General features: G+C 54.7%; 1 protein-coding gene across 3 annotated transcripts; it reads right to left on the bottom strand.

Annotated features, from left to right (window-relative positions):
* Positions 1-9,870: 9,870 nt before the first annotated feature.
* HDHD5 (haloacid dehalogenase like hydrolase domain containing 5) lies at positions 9,871-21,976 on the bottom strand. 3 transcript variants are annotated; one of them, XM_081248973.1, is made up of 8 exons: positions 21,860-21,976; positions 17,869-18,072; positions 16,870-16,982; positions 15,480-15,573; positions 14,253-14,286; positions 12,706-12,880; positions 10,792-10,980; positions 9,871-10,516 (listed from the first exon to the last, which is right to left on the bottom strand). In XM_081248973.1, the coding sequence occupies exons 1-8, from the start codon at positions 21,965-21,967 to the stop codon at positions 10,231-10,233; spliced, it is 1,203 nt and encodes a 400-aa protein (XP_081105099.1). In that variant the 5' UTR covers positions 21,968-21,976; the 3' UTR covers positions 9,871-10,230. The 3 variants fall into 3 exon arrangements, with proteins under 3 accessions (XP_081105099.1, XP_081105100.1, XP_081105101.1); XM_081248974.1 differs by lacking the exon at positions 21,860-21,976 and adding an exon at positions 21,308-21,726; XM_081248975.1 differs by lacking the exon at positions 21,860-21,976 and adding an exon at positions 21,317-21,726.
* Positions 21,977-22,684: the final 708 nt, after the last annotated feature.

Raw genomic sequence — 22,684 nt, 5'->3', positions numbered from 1 at the left:
CAGCAGGTGTGGGGGGCAGCTGAGCTCCGGGGTGTGGTCTCAGCTCTGCCATGTGGCCTGTGTGATCTTGGACCGGTTATTTCACCTCTCTGACCCTAGGATTATCCAACTGTAAAAAGGGACCAACATCTACCTTCCCAGGCTGTTGTATTAAGAGAGGTCCTGAGTTGGAAGGGTTTGGCCCAATGCCTGTCACGGAGTGTGTTAAAGGTAACTGGTGTGATCATCACAATTCCATTTAGCTCATGTCTCAAGCCCCAGGAACATTTACTCACAGCACAGGCCACTAGTGACTGTTTTCTGGGCTGGAGCCCTTCCCGAGGCCACGTTCCGAGCTCAGCTCCCCAGCAGCTCTGTGCTTCGCGACGTGCCAGGGAGCAGGGCGGCTCTCTCTGGGAGCAGCGGTTCTTGGAGCCGGTCACAGGCTTCACGGTGTGGGGGATCCAGCCCTGCCCGCTGGCGCCAAGGCCACCCACGCGGGGCAAGGGGGGAGCGAACAGCGCAGGTTGCCTGCATCCATGAGCGTCACAGCGGGTCCGGCGATGTCAGCACGGAGCCGGTCCAGGTGAAAAAGCGGGCTGGGAGCTGCCAACTGCTAATGGGACAGATTACAGCCTGGCTTCCAGCTCTCCCCCAGGGAGGACACCAGCTGGCCGCTAACCTGAAAGCTGGCCCACAACTCCTGCTCACGTCAACGAAGCAGTAGAAGACGCGGGAGCAGCTGCTGCAGGCTGAGAACCGGGCTGCCGAGGGAACGCTGGCGAATCTGTCCCCACTCCACCCCAGACCTGCTGCCCTGGTCACCCGCCCGGCTCCCTCCTGCCCTTGCCCATCAGGCCAGCCCTCGCCCAGGGTACCTCCTGAGGACGGGTTTCCTCCCTGGGAACTTGGGTTGTACCAGCCCTTTGAAGTTATCCTTGCATTTCTGGGAAATGGACTTCAATTGCTCAGAGTAACTTCTGTATGAGATTCTTTAACCCAATTTCTTTCAGGTCTGAGGCTCTGAATAAAAAGACCACAGATAATAAGGGTAAGAAATCAGGGCACACGACAGAGTATGCTGGTGGTCTGGGTACCAGAGGGACCTCGGCTTTGCAATGGGTTATGTCTAAATCTGTGTACACACTTGGGCGCATACATGCACACACACAAACACAGAGAGCCTTCGCTTCAGCCCGTGATGGGCTTGACAAAGATGTGGCTAGGGTGAGAAGAAGGAAGTTAAGACTTCCTTGTATATAAAGTAAGTACAAACATCCCACAAGGATCTGGAAAGGGGAAAACACAGTCACCGAGCAGCTCCTAAGTCCCCAAGGTCTGTGCTTACATCTTACATGCGATACCTAGGAACAGAGAGAGAAGGAGGGCACCCTGCTCCCAGCCACACAGCTCGTCAAGGGCAGACCTCTGGCTCCCAGCCCAGTACTCTCACCCACCTACCACGCTCCTTCTCACAAGCCTAGGATGGCATCCTGGGAGTCAGGGACAATCTAAGCAGTTTTCAATCCAAAAGTCATTTCCCTGAGCACCTGTTAAACGGGCGGGGGTGTCATTGGGTAAGGCTCGTTTGGAGACCTGATACCCTCATCCTCCTGGGGCAGCGGCAGATGGGCCGGGAGGGAGGAGAGATGCCCCCGTCATCTCAGCAACCCAGGAAAGCTCAGTGGGCAGGGCCAGCCCTCCCAGCACTGAACCAAGGCCCAGTCCTCACTGACCCACCATCTGTTTGTCAGCCTGCCCTCTTTCCCTCCACAGCGAGAATGAAGGGCCCGGCCAAAGGGTGCTGTCGACGAGCATGTGGGGCCTCACCGGGGCCCCTGTGGAAAGGCCCAGCAGGCCCTCTGGTGCCCAGTCTCACAGTCACAGTGCCGACTGCCAGAATGGAAGGGAAGTGGGCAGGGGGCTGTGGCTGGAGCAGGACGGGTCTGCAAAGCTTCGGCTTCCTAGGAACTGAAGCCTCAGAAGTCCTTGGAGAGTCTGTGACGATAACACTCCAGCTACCGCACTGCAGAGCGCCCCTAAGGCCCGGAGCCAGGCTGTGGCTTGGGCCACCCCATGGACGGCCCACAGCAAGGCGCTACCCTCGTGGGCAAAGGAGAAGGTCCCGGCATCAGTGCCTGCAAGTGTCACTCAGCCCCTGGCCTGGGTGCCAGGGCTCCAGAGGCTAAAAACAGCAAGTCCTTTCCTAGAAGTCCAGGCTGGGAGGGGGACAGGCACATAAACAAGGAAGCACAGTCAAGTAGTGTGAAGGTTATGGCCAAATTCTATATGGGGCCTAGGGGAGCAAAGGACATGAGCACTGTTGGGAAAGGAAAGCAGGTGCTGGTTAGCGGCTGGGACGTGGACTCAGGGCTGGTGGGCGTTTCAGGGAGAAGGAGCAGGACAGACGGAGGACCCACCGTGTGAGGTCGCCAGGCACCGCTGAGGCGTTCCGGATGCTTGGCTTCAGTCTGAAGTACAAGGAGAAGGGCACGACGGGTAAACTGAGGGGAGAGGCAGGGCCAGGTCACAGAGGACCTCGGGGGCCAGGCTGAGCTTGGGCTACATTCCAGGAGAACAGGGACCTCCTGAAAGCAGACATGTCACATGGACAGATGTGCATCATAGAAAAGTTACTTTGCAGCAGAACCGATGGGCTGGAGGGGAGAGAAAATGGAAGCAGAGACTGTGTTCCATTCTGGCGATATTGTGAACAAAATGTATAAGACCTCCCAGCTTACTAAAAACACCAGGTAAAACTGAACAGTATAAGTGCAGTTAAGAGAGTAAGATGAACCCTTGGGGCTGTCCGTGAAGAGGAAACTGGAATGGCGAGTGAAGTACATGATGCTTCAGATGTGTGGTTGGTCGGATACAGTGGGGACCAGCCACAAGCAGCTACCTAAATCTGAATGTATTTAAATAAATATCAACTGGGACTTCCCTGGCCGTCCAGTGGTTAGGACTCCGTGCTTCCACTGCAGGGGGCCCGAGTTCAATCCCTGGTCAAGGAACTAAGATCCTGCATGCTGCATGGTGAGGCCAAAAGTAAATAAATGAATAAATAATAATAATAATAAAATCAAAAATAAATAAATATCATTTGAAATAAGTTAAAATTTCAAATTCAGTCTCACTCGCCACATTTCAAGTGCTCAGAAGCCCCATGTGACTGGTGGTTACTACACGGGACAGCAGATACAGAGCAATTCCATCACTGTGGCATGTCCTCTTGGGCAGCACTGGTGGGCACGTGGATTTAATAGCCAAACAGAAACAGGAGACCTGGCATTCAACCCAAATGAGACAAGGACACAGAGCTGAGCTTCCTACATAAAACCAGGACTCAGTGAAAGGGTGAACAGAAAAATAGATCTCCCACCCAAACAGGAAGGCCACAGGCAAATGAATAAGCATTGGCTTAGGCTTGAAGTGGCATAAAAATCTCTCCTGGGAATTCATAACCATTAGACTATACCACCCATAGATTTGAGATTTGCACAATCTCAAGCTGAGAAAGTAACATAAATATTGGTTGTAGGCTGGTAATAACCATGGATACCTAGCAAAAGCAAATACAAAACAGTTCTGGGGGGACATACTGTCAAACCAAGCCTTAGAGGATTCCCACAGATAAAGCACCAGTAAAAGTCAGTTCACAATACCAAATTGCAAAACACACAAGGAAATAACCCATCATGAATGAAAGCCAGTGTATGAAACATATAGTAAGATTAGACCTCCCCAGGAACTTCAGATGATGATGGCTGTAATACCAATAGGTTTAAAATGATTAAGAGCATAAAAAAGAATAAAATACTATGAAAAAGAATAGCGGAGAAAAAAGAAAGAATAAGGCAGGGAGAAGTACATCCAAGAATCACAGTGTGTGGATCTCTGTGAATTTTCTCCCCAGTGAAATAATCATAACTGGTGGAAATTATAAAAAACAACCATTTACACAACACTGTAATTCAACTATACTTCAGTAAAAAATAAATTTAAAAAAAGCATTTGAAATTTCTCTCTTTTTTTTTTTTTTTTTTTTTATTTGGCTGTGCCATGCTGCTTGCAGGATCTTAGTTCCCCGACCAGGGATCGAGCCCAGGCCCCTGGCATTGGAAGTGTGGAGTCCTAATCACTGGACCACCAGGGAATTCCCCCATTTAAAATTTCTGAGAATTGTCTTAGGGCATACAGCAAATGGAAAAACGTTTATTCAAGAAATCTGCTAAATCTCATTAAGAACAGTGAGGGTCTGTGGCATTGAAGCCACAACCTGTCCCCTCCCCTCCCCCAGCTCAGTGTGGCAGAAACTCCCCTCCAGGTGAGTGTGGCCAAGAAGGGGCCCCTCCTCCCCATCTCCGAGTGTAGGACAATAGTTTCTCTCCAGAGGGGCTGGTCACTGCATTTCTCATCCCCCCTCTCCCTGCCCCACAGCTTCATGTGCAGAAACTCTGTTCCACAAAAGCACAGCTGAGAGGCCTGAGGCTCCCTACCTCCACCCAGTCCCCACTTGGGGAAGCGCTAATCTAGGTGTGGCAGGCCTTGGTTACCTTGACCCAATCTCCTGTCCCAGCTCACTTGTAGGGTAGAGGTTCTGTGCAGGGAGAGGCAAACTGAGAAGACAAGGGTCTAATACCCTCTCCTCCCATCCCCTTCCAACTCATGGAAAAGACGTATCACTCTAAGAGAAGCCAGTTGCTGTACCCAGGTCCAGAGTGTTGGCATGGAGCTTTTGCCTTGGGTGTAGAAACAGAGGGTTCTGTAGCTCAGGCTAAGGGGACTGGCTCACTTGGAACAGAGTGCAGGGAAGTTCAAGCCTAAGGGCACTATTGAAAAGAAGGAAGACCTTGGTGGTGAGTCACTTAAAGGAGGCTGGTCGTCCCCTGATGGAACAAGTGAAACAAACCAGCCAGGAGTTTAACAGACAGACAGCTGAAAAGAACCCGGCTGGGGTCAGAGCGAGCCTCAAAGACTGGTCTTAAGAACTACCCCTGCAAAGGGGCCCAACGTTATCAGATCAGATGTGGGGCAGTTAATGTCCCGGGACATTGTCAAGAATAACAGAGCAATCAGGTAGCAATTAGTGGAGCTTAACCGTTCAGTGCGATACCAATAGAGGTAGGGCTGCCGAAGGTTAACAAAGAACTTGGAGAAAAGACAGTCAGTGAGAACCCAGCTAACACTGTGGCCATCCCGGGGGGCAGGGAGATCTGTGTGCACATCAGAGGCTTCACACTACGGGAGAAACAGACCTCATTGAATTTATCCACCCATACCACTAAATAGCAAAAAAATCAAGTACCAATAACACATAATCCTGGCTGGGGGATGGGGGAGGTAAGGAGACACAGTTTCCAGAGTTGCTACAATATATTATCTTAAATGTCCAGTTTTCAACAAAAAAATATGAGATGTAAAGAAATAGGAAGTGTGACCCCTACACAAGGAAAGAAATACAAACAATAGAAACTGCTTTTGAGGGGCCCAGATACTGGATTTACCAGACAAGGACTCCAAAGCAGCTATTATAATATATTCAAAGAACTAAAGGAAACCATGTTAAAAGAATTAAAGGAAAGTGTGATGACAATGCCTTATCAAATAGAGAATGTCTGTAAAGAGATAGAAATTATAATAATAAAAAGAAAGAACCCAGTGGAAATTTTGGAGTTGAAAAGTACATTAGCTAAAATATAAAACTAATCAGAGGGACTCAACTGTACCTTTGAGCTGGCAGAAGAATCAGCCAACTTAAAGATACATTGATAGAAATTAAACGCTCTGAAGAACAAAGAATTAAGAAAAAAAGGAACAGAACCTCAGAGAGAGATGGGACACGACTGACTGCATCAACATACATACGATGGGAGCATCTGAAGGACAGGAGAGAAAAAAGGGAGCAGAAAAAAAGATATTCAGGGAAACAATGTCTGAACGCTTCCCAAATTTGATGAAAAACATTAATCTACACATCCAAGAAACTCAAAAACTCTATATATTTCTGTTGCCCTCTTCCCTTTTTAGTACTATTATCGTTGCACATATTAGATCTATATATGTTACAGAACCCGATAATACAGTCTTACAATGATTACTTTGACCACCAAGACCACATTTCACCCAAGTCCCTCCACGTTCATCCACCCTCCCTGCCTCTTTGAAGATGACATCATCACAAATGGAAGGGGCCTGAGTGCCTGAGTCACCACGTGGAGGGAAAGGCCAAGAACAGCACATAGCCCGCATCAGCCTATGAAATGAGCAAGAAATACACATTTATTCTGTTAAGCCGTATTTTCATATATGTGTTTCTGAGTGCTGTTTTGTCCCATTGGTTTGTATCCCTCCCTCTGCCAAGAGAACACTGTCTTCATTACTGTAACTTTAGAAAAAGGGTTGAAATCTGACAGGACCCAGTCCAAGATGAAGACGGGGATGAACTTCTCCATGACAAGGCAGTGTTTCATTTCTTTCAGGGGCTTAGTAGGTGCTCTACAGGCATTTGTTGAGTGAATAAATGAAGCCAAAAGAGGAAGTTAGAAACACCAAAGGAAAAAGCAGACAAGAGGGGACACCCCTCCCCCTCCAGACAGTGGTCCCAGGACGCTATGGCTCTTCTGGTAGGGGTATGGGCCAGAGTGGGAGGAGGGAGGGGAGGGTTTTTTTTTTTGGGGGGGCGGTGAGAGTTTCAAGCTAGACCCTGCTTCTCTGCCTCCCCAAAAAGAGAAAATGACAGAAGGTTTTTGGATCCAAGAGCTGGAGAAGGCTGGACGCAAAAGCCGAAGCTCTGACAGCTACGCCGCAGTTCACACCCAGGGACTCTCCTCCCACATCCAGCCGCCGAAGAAGCCGCCAGGAGCCCCAGGCAGAGAGCAGGCAGGCGTCCCCGGGCGACCCAGCCTCGCCACACCACGCAGCACGGGGGAAGTGACAGAGAGATTGGGGGGAAAGAACTATTATAGCCAAGATATTTTAAAAGTCCGCCTTCAAGGCAGCATCCGGTTGCTACAGCAACCCTAGCTCTGCTGGGAGCCCTGCCTACCTGCTGGCTCCCCACCTGCCTCAGCCCAGAGGTGTCCTCAGGAGGCCAGAAGCTGCCACCAGCATGGGGACACTGAGAAAGTGCTGGGGTTCAGGACTGGGGACCCAAGTGGGCACCTGACGGTCCAGTCCTGCTCAAGGCTGATCACTTTACTATAAACACGCACTTACTTCTTGTTCAAGGTGACTCACAGCGTCTCATTTGTAATCACTTGGCTCCTTCAAACACAAAAAGATAACATTTCACTCAGTCAGGCTGAGCAATGAAGCGGCTGCTTGTGGGTTGTGGTTCCACGGTCCAGACAAAGCCCCTGAGCAATGAGACCCGTCCGGAGCCACGTGCCCAGGCCTGCCCTTGGCCCTGCACCTGCGTAATGCTACTGCAGTCACCTGCCCTCCTGCATCCCATCTGGAAGGGCTCCTGCCACCTTCAGGAAACCAGGAGTGAGAAAGGGAGAGAAAGGGCCCCAGAGAGCAGCTGCCAGCCGCGGGGCAGAGCCAGGGGCAGGCGCACAGACGCTGTCACCCCGTCCCTTCCACCTGGGCTCCGGCAAGACTCCTCTGCACGCGGCCACACCCGGCTGACTTCCCAGCTCCTCCTCCGCTCCCCAGTCACCCTTGTGAGCCTCCTGGGCCCAGGGCAGGCTCGCGGGGTTGTACCCGCAACAGCAGCTGCTCCAGGACTCACGGGAAGGGCAGTGGGCTGGCTGAGGGCGGGCAGGGTCCCGGGAGAACATGGCCGAGTAGGAGGCCCAGCTATCAGCCCAGCCCCTCCATTTCCTGACTGACCTTGGACGCGTGGTCACTACCAGGCGAACCCCACGAGGGCAGGTGTGGTTGCCAATGGCTGGTCGCTGCTGTGGCGCCCGGTATGGGGCCTGGCAGCAAGTGGGTCTTCGGTCAGTGTTTCTGAAAGGAAAGGATCACTGGCCTGCCTCATGGCCTCATTTATAAACCGGGGTGGTGAGAGCCGTGTCTCCGCGAGGGGCTCTGAGAGGCTCTGACAAACCTTGGACCAGTGATGCCTGTGTAAGGTGCTCCGGAAAAGGCCAGCATGTGCATCACAGGCCTCCAGACCCAGTGGCTCAGTGGCCCAACAGACATGTCCTCTGGGCACTCAGACGGAGAGCCAGCGCAGAGCTCGGTCCCAGGGGCTGAACTGCTGCCCACCTGCCCGCCGTCCCCTCTACTCGCCTTCCTCACGAACAAGCCCTGATTTTGTGGGCACAATGGTGTGCCCGGTGCCCGCCTCTGTGACCCGCCTCTGGTCAGCCGGACAGGACAGGAGTCCCCAGCGAGGTGGGCCTTCCGGGAAGGCTCTTTAAAGGGAGTCCAGCCCCACCTGCTGTGTCTTCACCCTTTCCTCCTCTCTCGTGGATGCTGGGGCCACGCTGCAGGTGGGCGGGCCTGCACGCCAGCACGGTGGGCAAGCGGAGTGCTTGAGACGCCTGCTCTGAACGTCCTGACGCTTAGAAAGCATTCAAGCCACTGTGGTCAGGCTTCTGAAACCAGCAGTTGAACAAAATCCTACATGACACAGTGAGGCACCTAAGATAGCTCCTACAGGACATCCACATTGCCAGCGCCGGTCCACAGACAGGAAGGAGCTGGAGACGGGAGGGGATCGCCCTCGGCTCCGTGGCTGTGAGCAGGGAGCTGGGGCCCCAGCCCACCCCCAGGGACAGAAAGGCGAGAAGCCACATCTGCCTGTGACGTGGGACGCCCCACAGGGTCTGCAAGCGCCCGGTGTGGGGGTGTGGAGACTCGAGAAGGAACCAGCGTGGACAGTCCACAGCGCTCATATTTTAGCAGAAGACGGGCAATAAGGAGTAAGTACAGGTCACGGGGTGATAAGGACCGTGGGGAGCGTGACGCAGGACAGCAGAGAGCGCTGTTTGTTTTTGTCTCTTTTTGTTTTTTGTTTTGTGCTGCACCGCACAGCACGTGGGATCTTAGTTCCCCAACCAGGGATGGAACCCGTGCCTCCTGAAGCGGAAGTGCGGAGCCGTAACTGCTAGACCGCCAGCAAGTCCCAGAGTGCTGCTTTTTATAGGAAGTTGAGGGCGTCTCTCCGAGGGGACAATCCCCCCATCCTTAAAAAGGGACAGAGCTTCGCGGATGTCGGAAGGAGGGGAACCGCGAGTGCGAGAGGCCCCGAGGCAGGAGGGCACGTGGGGGACCCACGAGACGTGGAGGGGAACGTGGTGGAACGGCATGGAAGGGGGGCACCCGTGCTGTGGTGAGAAGTCACAGGGGGCCTGAGCCTCTGAGAGACCAGACCTCCCATCTGACTGGGCCTCTGGGGTAGACCAGTGGGGAGGCTGCTGGGGGCGTCGGGGGCTGGAGGGGCCCTGGCCCGGGTGTTCTGCAGGTGAGGCCGGGCTGCACGCAGGGAGGAGCTGCTGCTGTCTGGGGGCGCTGGGGGCGCAGGTGGGCTGGCCCAGCCCTGGTGCTCAAGGGCAGGGCACAGCTCGCCTCTCCCTGGAGCCCAGGTGCTGCCCAGGGACAAGGGTTTGGAGAGGGGAGGGAGCAGCCGGCCGGTGCTGCTGGGGTTAGACGGGGGCCGCGCCAACGGGTCTCACTGGGCCACCGCGACAGGGAGGAGTACGAGACATGCGGGTTCAGAGTCACCAGAGGAAAAGCTCCTCTTTCTTTCCACGTCAGGGAAGTGGCTAAGTCGACGGCAGGCCTCGGGGCTCGCGGCCCAGACTGCGGTGCGCTGGGGTCAGCGCTCACGGGACTGAAATGCCACCAGCGCCTGGGCCTCAAGGTCACCCACCCCGCCGGCCCACAAGTCTTCCCCCACAGGACTTTTTAGTACATTCCAGACAGAGCTTCACAAGAGACAGCAAAATGAATATTTATTACAATTATTTTAACTTAAAAAAATAAGTCCAAAGTCTCTGGGCAATAAGCTAAACTACCATAAAAAGTAGTGTCTGAGAGTGAGTTACAGCCCGTGCTGGCAGCGGGCAGAGGCGGGCACCGCCTCCTCTTCTGCAGAAGACCCCCAGAGTGAGGATGAGCCTGGGGTCAGGCTGCCAGCACAGGCAGACAGGAACCAGCCTAGAAAAATCTGAGGCTGCTACCCAAATGCTACCCTGGGAACAATCGTGTGGCCCCGCCCAGGAGGAGCCAGAGTGTCACCGCGCTGGCGGGGAGGCGGGGCGCAGGGGGCGGCCAGCAGGCCCACCTCCCTCCCTGCTACAGAGCCCAGCCCTCCTTGCCGAGGACCAGCTGCACGGCCTCGAGCACGTCGCTCACCACGTGGGCCGCCTGCAGGAGCCCCGGGCTGAAGCCAAGGTCCCGGTGCCCGTGGAACGGAGGCCCCTCGCCACCGGGGGCGGGAGCAGCGGGGCCGGGGGCCCGGGGGCTGTACACGCCGGTGCACACCAGGATGGCGGCGCAGCTCCGGGCCGCCCCCTCCCGCCTCGTCTGCAGGTGCTGGTGGAACAGGTTGGCCCCATAGATGTCGGACATGGGGTTGTCACTGGGGAGAGAAGGCACAGTTCATTGCGCTGGTGGAGGTGCGGGGACGGCGGGGGTGGGGGGTGGGGTGGGGGGTGGGGAGGGAGGTGGCCCGCAGGTGACCACTGCGGGAGGGGTTGCGTCTCGGGGATGGAGGGGCGGGGACACAGGGGCCCACAGGTGACCACTGGGAGGGGGGCACGTCTCGAGGATGGAAGGGTGGGGACACGGGGGCCAGGGGTGACCACTGGGGGAGGGGGGCGCGTCGCAGAGGGCGGAGGAGGGGGCGGGGCTCACCCCACCGCGTAGAGGCTCCGGATCGGGGCCGCCCAGCCCCGCCGCGCCGCCTGCCTGGCAAGCAGGCCCTCCGCGTACTGGTACGTCAGGAGGCTGGGTTTGCCCATCAGGCCCGCGTAGCACAGCTCTCTGCCTGTCACCTTCCGGTAAACGGCCTCCAGGCACAACAGGAAGGTGCCGTGGCCGAACCTGCCAGAGGAAAAGCCGCGCTCGGTCCCCTCCCCGGGCCGCAAGGCTCAGACATGCCCTGTGTGACACCCTCTCGTGGTGGCACAGAGCACGGTGACAGGGCAAAGTGAATCACTTCTGGTGAGAGGCCGTCACACATAGGATGTGCCTTGATGGCCTGCGACTATCTGACAATGTCTGTTGAGCGCTGTCCCAGCGCTGGAGATGGCACATCACGTTCAACCCTTAGAAAAGCCCGATGAGATGGCGTTCATTCTCCTCATTGCACAGGTGAGAAAACTGAGGCCCAGAGATGGAGTAAACTGCCCAAGGTGTGGAGCTGGAACCAGAGACCCAGCTTCAATTCTGCCTTGGACTTGGGCAGAATACTGGCTGGCATCCCACCTCACTCCTCGGTGCCAATTTCACTGAGCGCACTGCCACCGTGTGTCAGAAAGCACCCGTCTGCCCCCACTGCAGCTAAGTGTATGGCCAGTGACTATGCTACAGCCTAAGAGCCAATGAAATCACAGGTGCCGGACTAACCTCCTAGAAAGCAGCCTGGAAACTGGGGAGGGGGTCCTCTTCTCTACCCTCCCCATACTCCCTCCTGCTGACTGGAATGCTGACATGATGGCTGGAGATCAGGCAGCCCTTTTGGATTACATAGGAAAGGGCTAAGGTGCCTGTGTCCCTGATGGGGGGACTTTTTCACAATAACAAACTTCCATCTCGTTTAAGATTCTTTTCTTTTGGGTTTTCATCCCTTGCTGCTAAATCAAATCCTATCGGATACTGTTCAGTATCTTGAAGTTACATTTCAGTGTCACTTAATTTATATACTGAATTCTACTTTCAATTTTGAAATTATTGAATGAAAAAGTGATCTCAAATCTGCTTTATAAATAGTAATTTGCCTCCTGCCATTCAGTCCACAGCCTACATAACCAACCCCCTTCACCTAGTGTCAGCAAACCCGAACTCTAGGAAGAATGTTCCAGAAAAAATACCTGACCTCGAGCTGCAGAAATGCACCTGAGAGAGAACACGGTGATCCCATCTCCTTGGGCTCCGTGTTGGGCCCTCAGGCCCTCAGTGACGGATCCACCACACAGCTCACTGGGACGCAGGGCAGGGGGCGAAACTCCAGACTTTGGCCTCGCAGACAAGAGCAGCCAAACAGCACCAGCAGCCACCCTTCCAGGAGGGCAACCTGAGGGCCAGCAAAACGGCAGCCTGTGCTGTGCTCAGTGCCGGGGCGGACGGGGTGGGGCCCTGCCTGGAGCCTGAGGGCCTCTGAGGAAGTGACTGGTCCAGGGGCCTCGGAATCACTCCTACTCTCCCCTCCCCAACGTCTTATGGGCAGAAGGAAACAAAGAAGTGAAGGAGCCAGCGCCACAGGGTGAAGGCAGTGAGGGAAGAGCAGCTGGGTAACAGGAACTGAGCATCACTTGGGTTCCACTAGCCAGAAAAAGCACGTCCTGTGAGACTCTGTCGGGGCCGGGGGTTAAAGACCATCTCGATCCACCTTCCGTGCTCAGTAAGTGGTAGTTTTCGTTTATCAATCAGTGTGTGAAGTGACCCTGGAGACCGCTCCCAGAGGCCAGGTTACCATGGCAACTCCAGGGCCTAGAGGAGGGGTCTGAGCCCAGAGCACTGGGGCGGCTCGAGGCGCCGTCAGCAGGACTGCCCAGGAGGCAGCTGGAGGTGGCCCCCAGGGCCAAGGCAGGGACCCCGAGTCCTCACCTGGGCATCTTGGCTTCAGCCATCCAGAGGAGGTCCGTGTTGCTGGCCAGGACAGGGAGGTGGGGATAGGGGGCCGTCGCCAGACCGGTGCCGGGGTTCCCATCGCTGAGGAGGATGTCCATGATCAGCTGCAGGCTCGTCTCCCAGCGCACGGGCTCCCCAAGGAGGAGCACCCCTGCAGAGTGGGGGTGGGGTGAGCCGGGGTGCCGGGCGTGGAAGGGACTCGGGAGGCTGGGGGTGCACAGCCCTGCTGAGGGCGTGGGTCCCAGGAGGTGGACGAAGCCGAGCCCAGGAGGGGCTCCACCGGGATGTCCTGAGGGTTAGAAGCAGAGAAGCAGCAGCCCCTGCTGACCGACGCCCTGCCCGGCACCCCACCCGCCCAGCCATGTCCCCCAAGCCCCAGGGGTCACTTGGCCACATGGCGGGGAGACGGGGTCACAGGCCTGACGCTGTCCACGTCCCTCTGGGACTGTGGGCCAGTTCTCACCGTGTCTAAGCTTCCTGAGCTACACAAGGACAACACCCACGCTGGGAGGAGGATACAATGAGGCCTGACGGAGCACGGAAGCCATACTGCACATGCCTCGCCAAGGCCAGCTGCGAGACCGGGGAGCTGGGCCAGACCGTGGCCCCAGTGTGCAGGCCACCCCCGGGACATGTTTCAGCTGTCGCAAGGACTGACACTCCTGGGGAGGCCCAGGAGAAGACTGGGATGCAAGAGGCTCAGGACAGTTCTGCAGAGTCAAAACCTTCCCCACGTCTATTAATAGCTGACACTCACACAGGAGAACAACTTGCTTATAATTAACTGAGCCTAAACCCTAATTCCATTCCACACGAAGTATTTTTTGGTAGACTTTTCATAAACACTGATTTTTCCAAAACTGCAACTATCATGTTAGTCAAGAGAAGACGTACTTTGTTTTTTCAAAACTTTACCAAGAGTTACTCCCCATTTTGGAAAACCACATCACCAGCTGCAACACTGCTCCTAATTTCTGAGTCACCAATGAAACACACCTGTAAACACACTGCGTTTGTAGCTGTACCGTTCACAGGGATTCTACTTTTGGCATAATCATTTCACTACCTAATTATGCCTTCTTGGATAATTACTACACGTTGAAATGCAGATGACCTTACTAAAAAACGTCTCCTTTTATTTCTCCCTATTACGATTAGGGCTTTACCATGAATTAATTAATTTTTAATATTTGTGTATAGGAAAGAATTCACTTAGGGCAGTAAAGGGGACATTACAATATTTTTGTTACCCCGGGAGAGCTGGGTTTAACAGGGCTGAGAAACACTGGACCAGGTCACCTTAGGTACCTTTCCACACTTAGATTTTCTACACTTATGATTTTTCTGGAACAATAGGGCAAGTGACACGGGGAAGGAAAGATGAGCAGCTAACGTCTCAGAGGTAGTGACTGGCAGATCCGAGACCAGAGCCCAGGAGACCCAGCGCCCAACGTCCCAGCCACACCGCCAGGCTGCAGGGCCTGCAGGGAGAGCCCGCCCACATCGCGCAGGGACCTCATTACCTTCAATCGCAGGGAAGTCGTTCCTTGGGAGGGGCTGCGAAAGACAAAGAACAAGCCCGTCAATGCCACGGTCACCTTCCACGCACGGTTTCCAAGGGGTGGGAGGAGAGACACGTGTCTGATTTCCAAGGGGTGGGAGGAGAGACACGTGTCTGACAGACGGAAGACCCTTCGACGGAAGACCCTTCGGTCTAGCCCAGGCCGAGGAGAAACGGACAGGACCGAGGGCAGAGGTCCAAGGGGACAGGAGAGCGCGCTCAGGCCGGCCACACCCCAGGCCGGCGGGCATCAAGCGTGTAGGTCAGACAGGGAGGGGATGGCTGCTCAGCTGTCCTCCTCCAGCAAGGACAGGAGATGAGAGTCTGGAATCAGGTGGCAGAGGACGAGGTGAGCCCAGGAAGGGACGGGAGCCTGACGTCACTCCGGAGGCAGGGCCATCACTGGACCACCGCCTGGGGGCCCAGTCCTTCCAGGAACAGCTCCCCTGCCCTCAGCTCTGCCAGTAACCAGCTGAGACCTGGGGCGAGCCGCGTCCCTGGGCAGGGGGCGGGGCTGTCTCTGCACTGCTCTGAGAGCCATGCCAACTCTGGCACCTGGTTCTGCACATAACGTGCGCAGCTCAAAGGTTGGGGAGCCCTCGGAAAGCTCGGGGGGGGACTAGAGCTACACAGACAAACAAAAGCAGGCCTGTTTATAACTGCAGTTCATCAAACTTTGACATGCACGGAACAGGCAGCGACAGACACTCTGTGATAGAGAGTTCCCGCAGGGAAGGAGAGGGCAAAGGGGCATCAGGAGACGGGCGGTCACCCTAGAGGGTCAACGAGAGGCCCCGTGACCGCTGGTCGGAAAAGATAAGCTTCAAATATGAGCCAAACCCCAAGGAACCCGAGCAGACGCTCAGAGCCGCCAGCGCTTTCCCAGGAAGCCGCTTTCCCAGGAAGCCACTTGCCACCAGGCCAGCCCTCTGTAAGGAGCTCCAGGACAGCAGAGCAGCGATTAACTTAACACTAGCGGTTCTCCAAGCGACTCTAGGAAAGCTGGTAAATCACAAAACTACCACCTGGGGGGGACACGAGGGCTCTGGAAAGAGAGGGGACAGCCCTGCTCACCACCCCCGACAACCTGTGTCCGGGAACAAAGGCCTCGGCCAGACGTGCCCTCCCCAGCAGCTCGGAGAGGCAAGGGCTGCAGGGTCAGCGGGGAGGCCCGAGCGTGTCCCATTACCGTGGTCTTGGGCCGCCGCTGCAGATCCACCATGTCCAGCACAGGGAAGGCCGCCCGCAGCTCGTCCACTGTGACCACGTGCTTGAAGCCCAATCTGGAAGGAGGTCAGGAAGCAAAGCTGCCCAGTGCCGGGGAGACGCCTTTAAAGTGAGGGGCCCACCGCAGCCCACATCAACCCCACCCGCCCCGACCCCAGACAGAGCCCCGTGAGGCCAGCGCCGACCAGGAGCGCTGCAGGCAGGCGTGGGCGCAGGCGGTGGGGACACCCGGGGGCCTGGCCTACTCTGGGCACCGCCCGCGCAAAGGCACACAGGAAGCCCCGTCCTTGAGCTCACGCTGGCCCAGGGCCACGAGAACCAGGGCTCTGAGGACAGTTCAGAGGAGACTCCTCGGCGGGGAGGAAGCTGAGCAGAGTCTGGAGAAGCCAGACCGGAGCTAAATCTGGACGATGGACCGGATTCAGCCAGAAGGGAGGCCGCAGGGAGCACGCCCGCTGCAGCCTTACCCTCCAACACCTGCCGCCGTGTTCCTGTCCTCAGTCCCCACTGGCAGTCTTAACTGGACGCAGGTTCAGATCACCTCAAAACACATCTCCCCAGAATGATGCTTCCATCAGCAATAAAACCCGCACAGACCCATACTCCTCAGCGTCCACGTCTGAGGTTCCTGAGCCCAGCGCTGTCCTTCCTGGCCCCCTTCCCCACCCGACCCCATCCCGGCCTCCTGCTCCGGGCATCCTCCCAGCCTCCTCTCGGCAGGCTCCCCAGCTACGTCCCCTCCTGTGGCACAGCCAGCCCCTATGAAGCCACAGGTGACCCCCGCTCCAGGGTGGTTCCCCCCCAGCATCTGTGACACTCGGACCCATTCTGCTCTTCCCATCCTCTGGCCACATGCCGTCTTAACCGCTCCTGCACCGTTCCTGGTGTGTCACTCCGCCACCTCGAGCAGGAGCCCTGATGAAGCACCAGCGTGTGCTGCTCCGGCCCCCGAGCGCGCGGCCACGCCCAGGCGGTGCTCAGCTCTCTTGGGTTTGCGGAAGCAGCAGAGAACGAGCTGCTTCAGAGCAGGGACACGTCCTCACTGAGCACACGCCGGGGCTGAGCTCCCTGTAGACGTGCTCAGGGAGCCGTGGGTCCCAAACCGAACCACAGAACCGCCTGGGTTCTCAGACCCAGTGGGTCAGACTCTGCAGGGAACGGGCAGGAATCTGCTCTGTGAGCTGCCCAGCAGGCCCCGAGGCGGTGGGCTGGCTTTCGGGAACCCCCGGGCGCCAGGGCTGGCCACCCTGGGAGGTGCCCTCCCTCCCTGCCTCCCACGGGCGCCCAGAGCTCCTGACCCCGGTCCTTTCAGCAGGGCAAGGACAGCAGAGCAGGAAGCAGCAAAAGGATACGCTCGGGCATTTTCCACCAGGGGCCCCTGCCCAGACACCAGCATCCGCTTGTCGTGATGCTGTGAGAAGAGCTTCATGGGGCTGTGGGACAGTATCACCTGGTCGGGCTCCACCTGCAGGGCAGCCGAGAGATACAGAGCAGAGGACACGCAGGTGAGGGCAGGTGAGGGCGGCAGCAGGGAGCTGGCTCCCTGGCCCAGGAAGGAGAAACCTGCCCAGAAAGGGGGCCCAACCCTTCCAGAGCTGCCCCGACAGGTGTGAGGGGACCCAGACACCAGAGCCCGCAGGAGATGTGGCCACCGTGGGCCCCACCGGCCCAGCTCCCAACACCCCGATTTCTCAGCCTGACTTGGGAACCACAGGGTTCGTGCATGAGCTCAGACCCGCCTCCACCTTTGACTATTTTCAGTTCTACGTAAAGACCTGGCTTTTCAGCATTTATGCTAACGGCAACCCCACTGTCCGGACACCAGGGTAGGAACCGGTCTCCTCCCCAGGCAGTGTCTCCCAGCTGATCAGCATGGGATTTACTCTCTCGGTTCCAAAGGACTCCTTCCAAGAACGAAATCCACTGCCAACAAAGAAGGTGTCAATGCGGGGACGGTGGGAGCCGCAGGTGGGTGACGCAGGCGGGTGACGAGGGACAGAGCTCCTTGAGCTGTGTCATCTTACTCATGGGAAACGGGGGTTGTCACTTCAGAGTCCCACCTGGTGCACGGAGCTTTAGAAACACATGAGCCTGAGGCCAGGAGGAAAGAGGAAACGGCCAAGTCCACAGGTGGGATTTCTGTGCTCAACACGTACATTTTCATAAAAAATGACCCTGCTGATGAGGCTCTACCCTCTGAGTTTGGCCTTGAACTTCAAGTTATTTTTCCAGCAGGAAGATGTGTACTGGGCTCATCCATATTGTCCCCCCACAGGGCAGGGGACACAGGGCTGGAGAGGGGGCTCCACGGGAACCAGGTCCTCAGCCTCCTGTCTCCGGCCGCTCCTTACCTGGAAGCCCAGCAGGGCTGACAGCTCCTGGGCTTTGCTGCACTGTAAGATGTTCCCCGCGTTCGTGACAAAGACCACGGGCACCCGCAGCTGCCCCTGGGGGTCCACGAGCCTGCGGAAGGCCTCCCTCGCCGCGGGGATGACCTGGTGGCCCCGAACCAGCACCCCATCGATGTCCAACAGGAAGCCGAAGGTAGGAGGGCTCTGCACGGAGGGGAGACGAGAACGGCCCCTGAGTCGAGGCAGAGGGGACGGGGGAGCCTCATCCCCACCCTCGGGCCGGCCCGGGCCTCGAACGCAAGGCGAGGACTTGGGGCTGCCGATAGGACAAATCCATCTGCAACAAAGAATTAAGCCTTTTCAGGTATTTTTAAGCATATAACTATTTTGTTAAAGTTATTTTTGCATAATTAATATAAAGGAATTTTTTTAATTGGAAAATAGAGAAATTCAGAAACAAACCCAGCACTTTAAAACAACCGATCAGTATTTCATGTCCTTTCTCTATTCTTACGTTTGTCACACGGCCATGACTGCACCTTATATGTACAATTTTGCATCTTGTTTTTTTTTTTGCTTGACGTGAAGCATTTTTATCTGTTACAACAGCCTTCATAACCATCTTTTAGAATTTTGTTTTATCGTAACAACACACACAGAGTTTTTAAAAAAAACACTCAGTTGCTACAGATGATACAGAAAAAGAATTTTTAAGTTTCTTGCTTCCACCTCCACCCAGTACCATCCCCTCTTGTGTATTTTCCAGAAACTTTTCATGGATGGTTCTACTTTCTTACCTTTTAGCTAACACACAAGTGGTACTATGCTGTGCTTTCTTTTCCGTCTTCCTTTTTCTCGTTGGTATCCCTTGGTTATCTTTCCATATCAATACACACAGACCTACCGACTACACGTTTCTGGCTACATAATATCCTGAGTTAATACTCCACTAACAATAGGTTTCCCCTATTTCAGACATTTAGGTTTTTCCACATTTCTGCTACTACAAATTATGCTGTAAGGAACTCTTCATGCTTACTGATTTTTCCATATTATGGACTTTTCCTTAAGCTAGATTCTTTTTAATTTATTTATTTTTGGCTGCATTGCGTCTTTGTTGCTGCGCGCGGGCTTTCTCTAGTTGCGGCGAGCGGGGGCTACTCTTCGTTGTGGTGCGCAGACTTCTCATTGCAGTGGCTTCTCTTGTTGCAGAGCACGGGCTCTAGGCACGTGGGCTCAGTAGCTGTGGCTCGTGGGCTCTAGAGCGCAGGCTCAGTAGTTGTGGTGCACGGGCTTAGCTGCTCCGCGGCATGTGGGACCTTCTAGGACCAGGGCTCGAACCCGTGTCCCCTGCACTGGCAGGTGGATTCTTAACCACTGCACCACCAGGGAAGCCCTTTTAAGCTAGATTCTTAAAAGCAAGAGTAATAAGCCAAAAACGTGCAAACATTACAATGACATAACACCTACTGACAAGTTGTTTTCCAAAACAGTATCAACTCACATGGACCCTGGTACCCTTGCCAAGGATGATTTTCACAGTATCAAAGAATTTAAGTATCAAACATCTTATTAATTTCAAAGTTTAAAAAAGTGATTATCTCCTCTCAATCTGCATTTCTTGGATTTACAAAGTTGAACGCTCTCCTTTTTAAAAATTCATCCCATTTCTTATTTTATGAACTGTTAACATACAAGATGTTTTTCAGCTGTCAGAAAAATCCAACCTAACCTGTCTGTCATTTTCCTTTTGTTGGCGCCAGCTAAGTCAAGCCACTTTCATCGCACACACATTATGCTTATGTTCAAAATACCCTTATTTTCCTAAAGGTACACACAGAAGAATTTAGGGTCCAAGCGACAAGAAATCAGGGATTTGTCTGAAAATCTTAGAGCCACAAAAAAAAAAAAGTGTGGGGGGGAGATAAGCAAAGCAAGTGCAGCAAAATGTTAACAACTGCTGAATCTGGAAGATGGGTTTTAGAGTTCATAATATTGTTCTTAGATTTTTGACAATTACATAGTTAAAAAAATAAAACAGCTTGTTTGTGCTGATGTCTGCCAAAGTTAACCATACAGTTTTACTGGTCTTAGTGGCCATATCCTAAATAGTCACAAGATTTGCTCTCTTAGACAGAAGAACCTACAGACCCTGCTACTTAGAACAAGAAAGTCTCGGGACAATTTAGCAATATCCCCGACGCAATATCCCGACGCTCCCTCATCTGTTCTGTGCAGTCTGTAACCACGACCCCCAACCCCTCAGGTGAGTGCACACAGAGAACCAGGCACCCAGCCACCTAGAAATGAAAGGCCCCCAGTAATTGTTAACAAACATGCCACATTCCTGTGAGATGTCAGCAAGAGGGGAAACAGGGGGAGGGGTAGTATGTGGGGCTTCTCTACACTTTCTGCTGAGCTTTCCTGAAAACCTAAAACTGCTCTAAAAGAATAACATCTATTAAATTTTTTTTTGAGTGAAGGCACCTCGAGAAAAGGACATAGGGTTAGATTTTTTTTCATTCTTTTTTTTTCTTTTCATTCTCTTCTGTATCTGTATTTTGATTTTTCTTCTTTCTCACTTCATGTTTTTTTTAACTAGTCCTGGGTATTACGCCAGATCTTCTAATTAAAGTTCTTATTTGTGGCAGTGATAAAATGTGTTTTTTTTACTAAACATAAAATAAACAAAAAAGGCCTACTGTTTAGCACAGGGAACTACACTCAATGTCTTGTAATAACCTATAATGGAAAAGAATCTGAAAAAGAATATATATGTATAACTGGATCACTGTGCTGTATACCTGAAACTAACACAACACTGTAAATCAACTATACATGAATTTTAAAAAGTGCAGTCTTAGGAATTCCCTGGTGGTCCAGTGAATTAGAACTCCGTGCTTTCACTGCCGAGGGCCTGGGTTCAATCACTGATTGGGGAACTAAGATCCCACAAGACGCATGGCATGGCCAAAAAAAAAAAAAAATTAAAAAGTTAAAAAAAAGAAGTGCGGTCTTAAGATTAGTTTTAAATGAAGGGACCACTAAGGTGTTCCTTTGTGTTTTTGCTTCTTATCTGGAACTGGCTGGTGTGCTTCCAACAACAGCATCACAATTACCTTCCAGGACACTGTCCACTCCAACCAGCTCCAAGTTTGTGAGAATTTACTACATGCGGTGATTGTGCAAAGTACTGCACCTACATCACACAAAGTACCCCAGGTACCCTCTAGCAAAAACACTGCAAGGTAAGGACTATCCCTGGTACACACACGGGGAAAGACAGGCTTAGAAAGCTAAGTACTGTTGACCCTAGAACAACACAGGTTTAAACTGTGCCGATCCACTCACAGGCGGATATTTTTCAATGAAGATACAGTCGGCCCTCGGTAACCCCGGGTTCCTCACATGTGGATTCACCCAACTGCTGATCACAAACCTCACACACCATGGGGGTTGGTGGATCCGCGGGTGCCGGGTCCGCGGATGCCGGGTCCGCGGATGCAGGGTCGGCTGTGGGACTCGAGCACCCGCGGGTTTAGAGGTCCCCCGCGGACACCGAGGGGCAGCGGCAATTTGCCTTAAGTCAAACAGGCAGTAAGCGGCCGGGGCAGGACTGATCCCTTAGCTGGTGCCGCATCCTTTCTTCCCTCCTCCTACTCTCTCCACCGGGAAAGTCCAAAAAGTCAGGACCCGCGGGGCGGGGGCCGCAGAGTCCTCCTGGATCACATCCCGGCGGGCGAGTCACGGGGGCCCGCGTACCCGCCCCCCGGTCACCCCCGCGAGCGACGGGGTCACGCCTCGCCCCTGGGCTCTGTGGACGGAGCCCCGGGGAGCCAGGGACCAGCGCGGCGGGGCCCCAGGGGACGTGACGTCACCACACGCGGGCAGAGCCGGGGGGAGTGACGTCCGGAGGCCGGACACCTTGCTCCGAGCCCGGCCCGCGAGGCCGCACGGCCTCCCGCCGCCGCCCCGCACCCTCCGCCCTCACCTGCGAGCCGCTCGCGAAACGGCGGCCCCCGAACCCCGCGGCCGCGCACGCCGCCCGCCGCCACAGTCCGGGTGCCCACCGCGCCGCCGCCTCGCCGAGGGCAGCCATGGGCCGCCTCTTGCGCGCACCGCGCACGCCTGACGGCCGCTCAGCCAATCAGCGACCGGTGGCGCCCGGGGCACCTCGGGAGCTGTAGTCCCGCCTCCGTGTCTGGGGCGGGGCGGGGCGTGGGGCGTCTCGGGAGCTGTAGTTCTGCCTCCGTCTCTTGAGTTTTACCCGATAACTGAAAGTTTGTACTTTTTTTTTTTGGCTGCATTGGTTCTTCGTTGCTGCACGTGGGCTTTCTATAGTTGCTGTGAGCGGGGGCTACTCTTCGTTGCGGTGCGCGGGCTTCTCATTGCCGTGGCTTCTCTTGGTGCGGAGCACGGGCTCTAGGCACATGGGCTTCAGTAGTTGCGGCACGCAGGCTCAGTAGTTGTGGCCTACGGGCTCTAGAGCGCAGGCTCAGGGCGCACGGGCTTAATTGCTCCGTGGCATGTGGGATCTTCCTGGACCAGGGATCGAACCCGTGTCCCCTGCATTGGCAGGTGGATTCTCAACCACTGCGCCACCAGGGAAGCCCAGTTTGTACTTCGTGACCCCTTCACACACTTCGCCAACCTCACCCCCCACCTCTGGCAACCACCAATTTTGTTCTCTGTATCTATGAGCTTGGCTAGTTTGTTTCTTAGATTCCAAATGCAAGCGAAATTATACAGTATTTGTTTTTCTCTGGCTTATTTCTCTAAGTGTAATACGCTCAAGGTCCATCCTCATTGCGGCAAA

The sequence above is a fragment of the Mesoplodon bidens genome (genome assembly GCF_964165515.1).
Source record: "Mesoplodon bidens genome assembly, chromosome: 11".
In the NCBI taxonomy this organism is placed as follows: domain Eukaryota; kingdom Metazoa; phylum Chordata; class Mammalia; order Artiodactyla; family Ziphiidae; genus Mesoplodon; species Mesoplodon bidens.
This window is presented reverse-complemented; position numbering and strand designations above follow the sequence as displayed.